This window comes from Phocoena phocoena, chromosome 3, assembly GCF_963924675.1.
Source record: "Phocoena phocoena chromosome 3, mPhoPho1.1, whole genome shotgun sequence".
Classification (NCBI taxonomy): domain Eukaryota; kingdom Metazoa; phylum Chordata; class Mammalia; order Artiodactyla; family Phocoenidae; genus Phocoena; species Phocoena phocoena.
Genome location: NC_089221.1, coordinates 171,469,072 through 171,482,132, shown reverse-complemented (window position 1 = coordinate 171,482,132; position 13,061 = coordinate 171,469,072). Strand labels below are relative to the sequence as shown.

Genomic DNA, 13,061 nt, shown 5'->3' with positions numbered 1-13,061 from the left:
ATTTTTTTAAAAACAACAAAAAAAAGTTTTTTAAGTAGAATAATTTTATATAAGTGTCAACACAGCTGGCTGAATTCTTTGGGATTTTTAATAACGATCCTCTAAAGTCGATTTGGAGACCTGTACATAACAGCACTGTAGCAATAAATGTGACATTTTATGACAATACTCTGCTGTCCCTGGATCTTTCAGCTGCTGTGTGCTTACAGATGAAAAGAGGGGTTGGGAAGGTGGTGCCCCCGGTGTCGGTGTCGGCGTAGGGGCTCACTAGGTGGCCTGAGTACATCCCACCAAGGATGGCCCGGGGTGTTGTGGACTTATCCTCACTGCACATCTGGACAGCTAAAACAGCTCGGCGGGCGGGCAGGGGGCTTGGAAACCACAGGAATCTGTTCTCACACATTCTGCAGGCCTAATGTCCCAGGTCCAGGTGTGGTAGGGCCGCGTTCCCTCCTGACCCCCCCCCCCCCCCCCCCCCCCCGCCCCGGAGAGTCCTTCCCGCCTCTTCGAGCTTCTGGGGGCCTCAGGTGTGCCTCGGTTTGCAGCCGCATCACCCTGATCTCCACCTCCATCTTCAGGTGGCCTCTCCCTGTGTGTCTTGTGTCCAGGTGTCCCTCCTACACACACACCTGTCATTGCCTTAGGGCTGCAAAATCTCTAGCATGACGTCATCTTAACCAATCACATCTGCAAAGACATTATTTCCAAATAAGGTCCCGTTCACAGGCTGTAGCAGGGGTGGGGGGCGGTCAAGACTTGAACATGTCCTCTTGGGGAGGACACAGTTCAGCCCTCAATCGGGGTTTGATGGGGTGGTGAGCAAGGCCGCAGACACTGGGAAAGGTGGCCACGGTGATTGTTTGTTCTAGAAGCAAAGTTCCTCGGGCAAAGCCAGGGACCTGCACTTGGAATAAGGGCTCCCGGGATGTGGAAGCTGACTGGCTCCTGGCGGAAGGCCACTCCCTGAGTTAGTATGTATGTATTTATTTTAACATCTTTATTGGATCCCAATGCAGGGGGCCCAGGTTCTATCCCTGGTTAGCGAACTAGATCCTGCATGCCTCAACTAAGACCTGGCGCGGCCAAATAAAACAAATAAATAAATATTTTAAAATAAATAATGCAATACACCAAAACCCACTGAATGACTGATGCACATTGAATGGGTGAATTGTATGGTGTGTGGATTATATCTCAATACAGGTGTACAGGTGTCTAAAAATATCTTAAAGGTGCCAAAATCCTTATCCGGGGAGGCGTCGCTTCTCTGCCCCAGCAGGGGTTGGCTCCATGAAAATTTCTTGAAGGAGCATCTGCTTGACTCAGGTCAGAGAAATCTGGTGGCAGGGGGTTGGGCACAGGGAAACTGGGGCGGTGGACGTGTGTGTGACTTGACAGTGCCAGTGATGTCGCAGGTGTGTTCCTGAGTCCAAGCCTTTCAAAGCCTGCGGCTCCCCATCTGCTGGATGCCCACCGGGCCCTCCAGGGCTGACAGAGAACGCGCAGAGCCCCGTCCTGGAACAGCCCCGACACCCACAGGCCAGGGAGGGAAGGGACATGCCTGACTGAGACAGATGGTGCCGGGCTGCACCAGGGTGATGGGAACCACAAAAGAAAGGCCCACGTCCTGACCTGTGAAGGGCACCCTATTTTGAAAAAGGGTCTTTGCAGATGTAATCAAGTTAAGGATCTCAAGATCATCCTGGATTAGGGTGACCGCCAAATCAATGACAAGTGTCCTTATAAGAGACAGAAGACAAGAGACACAGACGAAGAAGCCACGTGACAACAGGCTGGAGGGATGCAGCCACAAGCCAAGGGATGCCGGGGTGGGGTGGGGGCGGGGTGGCAGGGGCCAGAAGCTGGAAGAGGCAGAAAGGACCCTCCCTTGGAGCCTCCGGAGGGACCACAGCCCTGTGACACCTTGATCTCAGACATATGGTCTCCAGAACTGGAAGAGGATAAACCCCTGTTGCTTTAAGCCACCCAGCTTTTGGTCATTTGTCACGCAGCCACGGGAAATTAATAGCATCTGTGCCCTTTTTTAAAACGGCAAAACATCCAAACGCAACAGGGACTCTTCATACCTCGCTGGTGGGAACACAAACGGATACAAGGACTTTGGAAAAGACTTTGGCGGTGCACCTGAAACTAACATGTTACACATCAATTACACCTCAACAATAATAAAAGCGTTTGGCAGTTTCTTCTACAGTTAAACATAAGCCTCCCCTACAAGTCAGCCAGCAGCCAGTCCACCCCAGTCATCCACCCAAGAGACACAAAGACACACGTCCACACAAAGACCTGGATGCAACTGCTCATTGCAGATCCCTTTCCCATCGCCAAGACGTGGAAACCACCCAAATGTCCTTCAACAGGTCAGTGGGTAAACACAAGGGTCCACCCACGCCATGGTCCACGACTCAGCAGCAGAAAGAATGAAACTCTGACAGAAACAACGGCTCGGATGATTCGAAATAGCTACGCTGCGTGGACAAAGCCAGACACCAAAGAGAATATACTCTATGATTCTCGGTAGAAAAGTCTAGAAAATGCAGACTAATTCACAGTAGCGTGGTTGTAGGGGCTGGAGGGGGGAGTGGGTGGGGTCCCAAAGGGGCAGGAGGAAACTTCCAGGGGACGAGGGGGAGGTGTTCATTATCTCCACAGCGTGATGGTTTCACGGGTGTGCACATATGTCAAAATACCAAGTTGTATGTTTTAAATACGTGCATTTTTGTAGGTCAAGTATACATCAGTAAAGTTGTAAAAATTGTAAAAGAAAAGAATCCAGCAGATGAACGGATAAACACCATGTGGTCCCTCCACACAGGGGAACATCACTCAGCCATGAAAAGGGGTGAAGCCCTGACACTCGCTACAGTGTGGATGGACCTTGAGAACACGATGCTCAGTGAGAGAAGCCAGACACAGAAGGACACACAGGGTGTGATTCCATTGATGGGAAACGTCCAGAACAAGCAGATGAATAGACAGAGAGTTGAATTCCTGGTTGTCAAGGGCTGGGAAGGGGGTGGAGGGTGGGGTGACTGCTGATGAGGACGGGGCTTCTATTGGGGTGATGGAATGTTCTGGAATTAGATGGAGGTGGTGGTCGCACAACCTTGTGAATGTACTAAAGACCACTGAATTCTACACTTTACAATGGTTAATTGTATGTTATGTGAATTTCACATTGATGAAAACAAGAAAAAGTCCTTCCGTTTCCTGAGGGCCAGATAGGGATCCTGTGTGGAACCCAGGAGGCCAGGGCAGAGGGCCAGCAGGGTGCGAGGGGGGCCAACCGTTCTTGCTTATCCACCATCTCTTCTGGTCACAGAATCCTGGTATTCTCTTTTGGGGATTCTCCTCCAATTTCAGCCCACATCCTCATATGAGAGGGGCCAACTCTGCCCTGTTTCCACAGCACGCGAATGAGAACCAGCTTAGGGGCATTTTCTGTGATTATTGGGAAAGAGGTGCCATCTTCCTGCAAGGGTTGCTGTAATGTCAACCAAGAGTTTCTGGGTGCCTCTGCTCAGAGTTCACCACAGAGTAAGGGCAACACAGAGGAAAGAAGAGCTGAGAGATAGAAGATTCATAATGATATTGCTAGACTCCTGGATGCAGCTGTGCCTGAAGCCATCTAACATGCCACAGAACTTCCTTCTGTTCTCTTAAGCCAGTTTTTGTTCTTCGTTTATCACTTGAAATGAAAAGCATTCTGCCTCGTGAGCTGAAATGCATTAAGCAGAAGGAACAATGCGGCAGAGCTTCAGAAACTGCTGGATCCAGGACCTGCAGCCCCAAGGCCTCTATGCCCACCTCTGCTCATCTTTTCACGCAGGTCTGTTCTCTGTCTCATGATTTCTAATCTCTGTCTCAGATTCTACAATCTCCAGGGTGGCCCCTACATCCCACTTTTTAAGTTTCCATCGAGGACAGAGACTTAATTCAGGTCCTCTCTGATCCCAAGCTCAAAAATCCCAGGGCAACTGGAAAAGCGGAGAAACAATGTCCAACTCAATAGCAACGAGCACCCCTCCTGCCCAGACCATGGTCTCCAACCAACCCCATGGTCGGAAGCCAGGGCTAGGTGAGAACCTGCAGCCCTCTGGGAACCGCAGTCTTGGAGGGTGCCGAGGGGCCGATCCCAGCAGGATGGGATGGGCTGGGCTGGGCAGACAAACCCCACGGTGTCCAGTCCGCATCTCCAAGCCTGCATTCGACGCTGGGGCCCCGGAGGCGGTGAAAGGAGAAGGCGAGCCCGAGCGAGCCTGGGGCGGCGGAAAGCCGAGGGAGGAGAACCCACCTGTCCTGGGTCCATCACCTAACAGGTGGCATCCTGAATGTTGACAGCGCGAGGAACCAGGCCTCCCTCTGCTGCCGGAATGAGGAATCACTCCCAATCGAAACGTGCAAACAATTTGCCACCGAGCCTCTGAGCAACAAGACAACAAAATGCCAGCAAACCGAGGCTCGGGGAAGCGCTGTCATCTGGCCAAGGTCCCACACACAGCGAGTCCAGTGACAACGCCTAATTCCTCCAAAAGGGAGTTCAAATCCCACCCTTCCCCTCTGTGCGACTCTGGGTTTAACCCTTCCGTTTGGCCTGTTTCTTTAACTGTAAATAAAGTTCTGGCACGTAATAAGGACACAAACTCACCAGTCAAATGTCGCGGGCCACACTCAGTCGCTGGACGTTGCGCAGCTTGGGGCCACTCTGACCGCCGGAGCGGAGACGCAGACCCCGCGTACTCACGTCACGTGGTCAGAAAGCCCCGCCTCCTGGGCCCGCCCACTCTAGTCTGCGTTCTTCAGACCCTCCCCGGAAGTGAGTGCAAATATTTTCCGAGTCTGCGCGCGCAGCGGCGGCGGTCCCCGGATCTCGCGCGGTCAGCCCGCCTGGGCTGGGCTGGGCCGGGCACGGCGGGGCGGGGCCTCCCTGCGGGCCTGCGCGCTGAGGGGGCCGCGCCTGCGCAGTGCGCCCGAGCCGCCGGGGCCAGGGTCACCCTGAGCTGAGACGGCGCCGCTATGTTGGAACGGTTCGTGGGCCCGCGCTACCGCCAGCTGGCCAGAAACTGGTGAGGATGCGTCTACCGCCCCGGACCCCTTGTCCTCCCAGGTCCCAAATGGGGAAACTGAGGCACAGAGCGGCGGCGCGGTCTGCCCCGCGAGTGGCTGGCCCCCGATCCTGAGGCGCTTTGCCTGGGGGCCGCGATGGTGCCCACCCAGACCGCGCCCAGCATCCCCGGCTCAGCTCCTGGGGCTGGAAACTGACCCTGTGCGCTCCTGGCTTTGCTTTTGTTTGACGTTGTTGTGAAGCCGAGGGCTGCGCCTGTCCTTGACTGACCCCCGTGGGAGGCGGGTGGGATGGGGGTGACCCCACGTGGCAGCCGGGATTGGGGAGCACACGACGTGAGGCGCTGAGAAACAGCGGGCCTGTACTCCGCAGTCGTGTCCCTGAGCCCCGGCAGGGACCTTCGGGTGGACAGTGACAGTGGCGCTTTACAGCTGGGGCGACCCAGGCTCAGGACGAAAGTCCGTCCCTGGCGTCGGGTGGGACCGCCAGCGGCCCCTGCAGCCCCTACCGCGGGCGGCTCGAGCCTCCGGGCGCTGTCGGTCCGTCCCCATCTGCGCGTGGTCAGAGCAGCGACCCCCTCATCCAGGGTTTCGTTCAGTCGGCAGCAGCACCCACTGAGCAACTGATGTGTGCTCGCACCTACCACTGAGCCGGGTGCCGGAGACACAGCGATAAACGGAACTTTCCTTGCTGACGCTCTAGGTCGTGGACCAGAAAAAAATTAAACCGATGTGCTCCATGGCATGGGGTTGATGTAAAGTAATAAAGGGGGTGGGTGCAGTCCTGTCCCACCCACACTGGCTTCCTGAGGCCAGGAAGCGGGACTCTCCCCCAGGAGACACTGTGGAGTTGTGGGGTTTCAGTCTCGGAGCATCCGCGCTCACCAGCTGGGTACTCTGCACTCAGCTCCTCCGGGCGTCTTCCTGTGAGGAGGGGGAGGAGAGGTGGTGAAGGTGTAACGAAGTCCCACGAGGGACTGTCAGCAGCATCATCACCTTCGGTGCCCCGTGGAGGTCAGGTGTGTGGCCACCTCCCTCTCTGTGAGCTCCACCGGGCCCCAAGGGGAGTGGCCAGGATGATTGAGGGGCGGGGCGGGGCGGGGGAGGGGGGGCGGGCGGTGGAGGCCTCCCTGAGGGCAGGCTCCTCTGACCTCAACACCCCTCAAAGCTGTTGGGCAGTGAGAGGAAAGATTCCCTCTCTGTTCGTGACACCTGCCCCAGAGCCTGTTCCAAAAGCAGCAATAACCCGGGACCCCACCAAGGCGCAAAGTTGAGTTGTACGGGCCTCTCCCCAGGGTCTCCCCAGGGAGCAGGGGGTGTCGTTGGTGAGGCAGGTTGGGGAGAGGGTGTTGCTGCTTCCATCTCTCCACCCCAACACCCCAGGCCCATAGGTTATGGCGATCCGGTGAAGTGGGCACCCATGCACAAATTCTGCCCCTGCACAGACCAGCGATGGAGCCTGTGAGAGTTCTCTGTCGCTGCATAACAAAGAGCCCACCAAATGCAGCAGCTTTGCAGACATTCATTATCAGTTACTATGGGTCAGGAATTGGAACACAGCTGAGTCCCCTGCTCAGTGTCTCATCTGAAGGCTTTACTGGAGGATGTGTTTCCAGGTCACACCTGTGGTTGCAGCAGGGGGCCACCCTCAATCCTCTGCCACAGGGGCCCCTCTACAGGGCAGCTCACAAACTAGCAGCTGGCTCCCCGCAGAGAGGGTAAGAGCAAACGAGCATGCCCTGACGGAGCCAGTCTCTAAAAGTCCATCTCAGAAGTGACATTCCCTCGTGGTCCAGTGGTTAGGACTCGGCGCCTTCACTTCCGGGGCCTGGGTTCAATCCCTGGTCGGGTAACTAAGATCCCGTAAGCCATGTGGTGCGGCCAAAGAAAACCAAACCAAAACGAAAGAAGTGACAGCCCGTCATCTCTCATATTTGATTCATCAGAGGCGAGTGGCTGGATCCTGCCGACCTCAAGGGGAGGGGCTGTACAGGGGTGTGAACACCAGGAGGTGGGACTGTTGGGGCCGTCCTGGACCCTGCCCATCAATGGACGTAAATGTGGAGTGTGGTGGTCTTGGAGTCCCTGCCTCGGCTCTGCACCCGGTGGGCTGTGTGTCTCGGGGGCATGGCTTGCCCTCTCTGTGCCTTGGTCTCATCTGTGAGACAGGGACCCTGATAACTCACACCTCCCTCAGTCCATCGGCTGTCTCAGGGATCGAGCTGCTGCAAACCACATTAACGTGCCTACCTGCAAAGTTTAGATATCCTTATGCTTTACAAGCTTGGGCTTTTTTTTTTTTTTTTAGTGGAATTCCTCAAATAAAACCTTAATCAGGGACTTCCCTGGTGGCGCAGTGGTTAAGAGTCTGCCTCCCAGTGCAGGGTACCACGGGTTCGAGCCCTGGTCCAGGAAGATCCCACATGCCACGGAGCAACAAAGCCCGTGTGCCACAACTACTGGGCCTGCGCTCTAGAGCCCGCGAGCCACAACTACTGAGCCCACGTGATACAACTGCTGAAGCCCGCACGCTCACAGCCCGTGCTCCGCAACGAGAAGCCACCGCGATGAGAAGCCCGTGTGCAGCAACGAAGACCCAGTGCAGCCAAAAATAAATAAATAAATTTACTAAAAAAACAAACAAAAAAAACCCCCCATGCATATCCTAATATGAAAGCAGATGGGAATGGAGTTGCCTTAGGGTCACCTGCCTGGTGCCTGCCCTCGGGGTCATCAGCAGGATGTGTCCACAAAGCTGGGCAGGGCCAGGTGTGTGGGGGTGGTGTGGGCACCTGATAAATGGCAGCTTGGGATGGGGGGGGATCCGGCCACGCTACCGGGAGGGTGAGGCCTGACCCCCGTTCTTGCAGGTTACCCACAGTGGGCATGTGGGGCACCGTGGGAGCCATGGGGCTGGTGTGGGCCACTGACTGGCGGCTGATTCTGGACTGGGTGCCCTACATCAACGGCAAGTTCAAGAAGGACGATTAATTAAACCCATCACCCTCGGACCCCTCCGGTAAGTTTCAGCAGCTGTCGGCTGGTGTAGCCCGGGATTCCTGAGCAGCAGAGGAGCAGTGTTCCCCGCAGGTCCAGGGCTGGGCCGGCAGGTGTTGGGGGCACACCTGGAGAACCCTGCCTGAGGGCGGAGCCCTGCACTAGCCTCCTGCCTGGTGGCGCAGAGCTGCCAGCCAGCAGCCTCGGTTTGTGGGGCTGGGGAGTGGGTGCTGCCCCTCGGGGCTCAGTCCTGGAGGCTGAGCCTGCACCCTGGGTGGGGCGGAGGGATGCCCCATTTTACAGACAGGAAAGTGGAGGCTGGCCTCCCTGGGCGGGCTGCTGTGAGCACTGACGAGCCCGGCGCTGTGCTGCCCACCTGACAGCCCAGAGTGCACACGCATCCCCATTTCACAGACTCCTAAGTGGCACAGCCAGATCTGGTGTTAGAGCCTGTCGGCGGCGTCAGTGCTCTTACTGGGCGCTCAGCCTCTGCTGCTCACCCTGCTTCATTCCCCCTCCAGGTGTCTGGTGGTGCTGCCCCCTTCCATCTGCATCTGGAACGGCCCAGGCTCTTGGGATTGACCTCGAGGAAATACACGGCGCGAGTTAGGTTTCCGACGCTGGTGGAAATAACCTTGGTGTGTGAACACACATGGCATTAAACCTCACCCTGAAACCTGCTGGCCTGCGTGTGCTCATGCTGGGGCTTGGTTATGTTGACTGCAGGCCCAGGGGCCCAGATGACCCGGGGAGCCTTTCAACTCCAAAACTGCAAATCTGCAGTTTCCCAGCGGCTGGCAGACATGGTTTGATTACTTCAGATGTTTAGTGGATAATATCTGCACGGGGTTTTTATCGATCGCTGCCTTAAAAAGTTACCCTTGACCTAGGGGCTCAAGACACACATTCATTATCTCTCAGTGAGAATTTGGGAGTGATCTGTCTGGGGGGTTCTTGGCTGAGGGTCCCTCATGAGGTTGCAGTAGTGGCATCGGCTGCATGATGAAGGGTGGCACCAGGGTGGGGTGGGGAGTCGGGGCTTCCAGGAGGCCCCCTCACATGGCTCCTCCCCACGTGGGCCTCCCAGACGCTGCTTGAGCCTCTCTACTACACAGCGGCCCGAGAGCAGGCAGGGAAGAGCCTCTGTGCCTTTTATGACCTACTCAGGACTCTCAGGCCATCTCCTGCTCCACACCTTATTCGGGAGGAGAATTAGGCTCTGTGCCTTGAAGGAGGAACATCAGAACCTGTAGACGTGTTAAACCATCACCGGGGATACAAAAATGAGCGGGTACACGAGGATATACTGCATACAGGCAGTTCCCTCCAACTCCTGCCAAGTTCTGGAAAATTCTAGAAACGTTCTATTTGTGAAGAAGAGCTATTTTATTAGTCTGTTTGGGCTGCCACAACAAAACACAGGCCAGGCAGCTTAAGCTACAGAATGAACGTCTCACAGTTCTGGAGGCTGGAAGTCTGAGCTCAGTTCTGGCAGGGTTGGTTCCTGGCGAGGGCCCGCCTCCTGGCCTGCAGACAGCCCCCTTCTCACTGCATCCTCACGTGGCCTCTCCTTGATGTGAGCAAGTGATCTCTCCAGGGACTCTGAGGACATGCTAATTCTAGGGGACCAGGGCCACACCCTTCTGACCTCATTTAACCTTAATTGTTTCTGGGGGGGGGCATCTCCACATACAGCCACACTGGGGGTTAGGGTGTCAGCATATACATTTCAGGGAGACACTTTCAGTCCACAGCAGCTTTGTATATTTTAACACAAGTAGTGGCATGTTCTACACACTTTTCTGCACAAACATTTTACACCTATGGCTTATTTCCTGGAAGCCATGCCACTTTGGAAAGCACAAAGCATCATGAAAAAGTCTACAAATAAGGGATTTCCCTGGTGGTCCAGTGGTTAAGAATCCACCTTGCAGTGCAGGGGTTGCAGGTTCGATCTTAGTTCGGGGAACTAAGATCCCACATGCTGTGGGACAACTAAGCCTGTGTGCCCCAACCAGAAGCCTGCAACGAAAGATCCTGCGTGCCACAACTAAGACCCAAAGCAGCCAAATAAATATTTTTAAAAAGTCTGCAAACAAATGCTGGAGAGGGTGTGGAGAAAAGGGAACCCTCCTAACACTATACCAATTGGTAGGAATGTAAACTGGTGCAGACACTATGGAGAACAGTTTGGAGGTTCCTTTAAAAACTAAAAATAGAATTACCATATGATACAGTGATTCCACTCTTAGGCATATATCTGGAAAAGATGAAAACTAATTCAAAAAGATACATGGAGGGCTTCCCTGGTGGCACAGTGGTTAAGAATCCGCCTGCCAATGCAGGGGACACGGGTTTGAGCCCTGGTCCGGGAAGATCCCACATGCCGCGGAGCAACTAAGCCCATGCGCCACAACTACTGAGCCTGTGCTCTAGAGCCCGCGAGCCACAACTACTGAAGCCTGCGTGCCTAGAGCCCGTGCTCTGCAACAAGAGAAGACACCGCAATGAGAAGCCCACGCACCGCAACAAAGAGTAGCCCCTGCTCACTGCAACTAGAGAAAGCCCGCACGAAGCAACAAAGACCCAACGCAGCCAAAAATAAATAAACTTATTAAAAAAAAAAACTACATAAAAACATATTGTATAAAGGGGGACTTCCCTGGTGGTCCAGTGGTTAAGACTGTGCTTCCAATGCAGGGGGTGTGGGTTCGATCCCTGGTCGGGGAACTAAGATCCCACATGCTACGCAGAGCAGCCAAAAAATAAGATAAATTAAAATTAAATTAAATTAAATTAAAAAATAACTAACTAAATAAAATATCTTCCTACAATGTCTTGTACTAGGTTGGTGTTCAGTAAATATTGCTTTAAAAATGTATAAAGGGCATATCTTCCTCATTTTGTCTCACTTTAAAATAGCACAGTACTGTTCAATCTGTATTTAAATTTTTTACATTTTGTATACAAATAGCTCCTACAATTCAATAACAAAAAAAAATCCAATCGAAAAATGGGCAGAAGACCTAAATAGATATTTCTCCAAAGATGGCCAATAGGCACACGAAAAGATGCCTAACATCGCTAATTATTAGAGAAATGAAAATCAAAACCACAGTGAGTTACCACCTCACACCAGTCAGAATGGCCATCATTAAAAAGTCTACAAATAATAAATGCTGGAGAGGGTGTGGAGAAAAGGGAACCCTCCTACACTGTTGGTGTGAATGTAAATTGGTGCAGCCACTATGGAGAACAGTATGGAGATTCCTTAAAAAACTAAAAATAGGGACCTTCCTGGCAGTCCACTGGTTAGGACTCCGTGCTTTTACTGCCGAGGGCCCCGGTTCAATCCCTGGTCGGGGACCTAAGATCCCACAAGCCGCATGGTGTGGCCAAACAAAAACAAAAAATAGAATTGTCATATGATCCAGCAATCCCACTCCTGGGCATATACCAGACAAAACTATCATTTGAAAAGTTACAAGCACCCCAATGTTCATAGCAGCATTATATACAATTGCCAAGACATGGAAGCAACATAAATGTCCATCGACAGATGAATGGATAAAGAAATTGTGGTACATATACAATGGAATACTACTCAGCCATCAAAAAGAATAATGCCATTTGAAGCCAACAGGGATGCAACTAGAGACTGTCATACTACGTAAGTCAGAAAGAGAAAGAAAAATACCATATGATACCACTTATATGTGGAATCTAAAATACAACACAAATGAACATATCTACAAAAGAAAAACAGACACAGAGGAAAAAACTTGTGATTGCCAAGGGTGGGGAGGGATGGAGTGGGAGTTTGGGATTAGCAGATGCAAACTATTATATATAGAATGGATAAATAGCAAGTTCCTACTATATAGCACAGGGAAATACATTCAATATCCTGTGATAAACCATAATGGAAAAGAATATGAAAAAAATATGTATGTATGACTGAGTCACTTTGCTGTGTAGCGGAAATTAAACACAACATTGTAAATCAACTATACTTCAATAAAATTTAAAAATTTTTTGACATTTTGTTCATCATGGATTGTTTGCATTCATTTCGGATTGTTAAAATATTGCATTAACTGCCATTAATCTTGAAGTTTTTGGCGCCCACTAAATTTTCTGCCCAAGGTAAGTGCCATGAATGCCTCATATTAGCTTGCAGGAATGCTTGGCTGGGGACAGCTGTGGTTGTCACGACTGGGGGAGGGGGGGGGTCTCCTGGCATGAGTGGGCGGGGCCAGGGATGCTGCTCCACACCCCGCAGTGCCCAGGATGACCCCACAGAGAATGCACTGGCCCCGATAGCAGCAGTTGCAGGGCAGAGAGACCCTGCCTCCGAAAGTCTTTTCAAGGTCCTCACATGGCCCCTCCTGGTTTAATTTCTATCTTTCACCTTGTGGAGACAGGCAGGAGAAGGCGTCTGCTTGGGGACTGGGCCAGCAGGCCTAGGCAAAGAGTTTATTTCAAAGGAGCAGCGCCCAGCCCAACGGGAGAGGAGCTGGGCAGCCCCCGTCCCTCCCATTCAGGCCTCCTGGCCTCTCATCTCTGCGTCTGCCGCCAGCACCCTGGGTCACGGCCACCCTCCCGGTCAGGCCTCTGGACCAGTCCCTTGAGGACAGTCCTTGGCTCGGGCCAAGTAACTCCCAGAGACCCACTGTCTATGCTCTGGGGTCAGCCTGGACCCGAGGGGTTCAGATTCCCTGAGAAGCAAGTGAGACCGGCGGGGCTGGTTCTTGAGGTGGAGGCGTTGCATTTCCATCATCCAACCATGAGGTCAAATCCAACACCACATGTCCATGGGTATACGACTGTCAAAACCCAGGAAATAACAATGGAGGATGTGGAGAAATCAGAGCCTTTGTTCGCTGCTAGTGGGAATGGGAAATGGGGCAGCCACAGTGGACAACAGTCTGGCAGTTCCTCAAAAAATTAAACACAGGGCAACAGGCATATGAAAAGAT

The 13,061-nt window shown here is 53.0% G+C and overlaps 1 protein-coding gene across 1 annotated transcript; it reads left to right on the top strand.

Moving 5' to 3' along the window:
• Positions 1-5,037: 5,037 nt before the first annotated feature.
• Positions 5,038-8,076, top strand: UQCR11 (ubiquinol-cytochrome c reductase, complex III subunit XI). The gene is made up of 2 exons (XM_065875089.1): positions 5,038-5,087; positions 7,956-8,076. The coding sequence occupies exons 1-2, from the start codon at positions 5,038-5,040 to the stop codon at positions 8,074-8,076; spliced, it is 171 nt and encodes a 56-aa protein (XP_065731161.1).
• Positions 8,077-13,061: the final 4,985 nt, after the last annotated feature.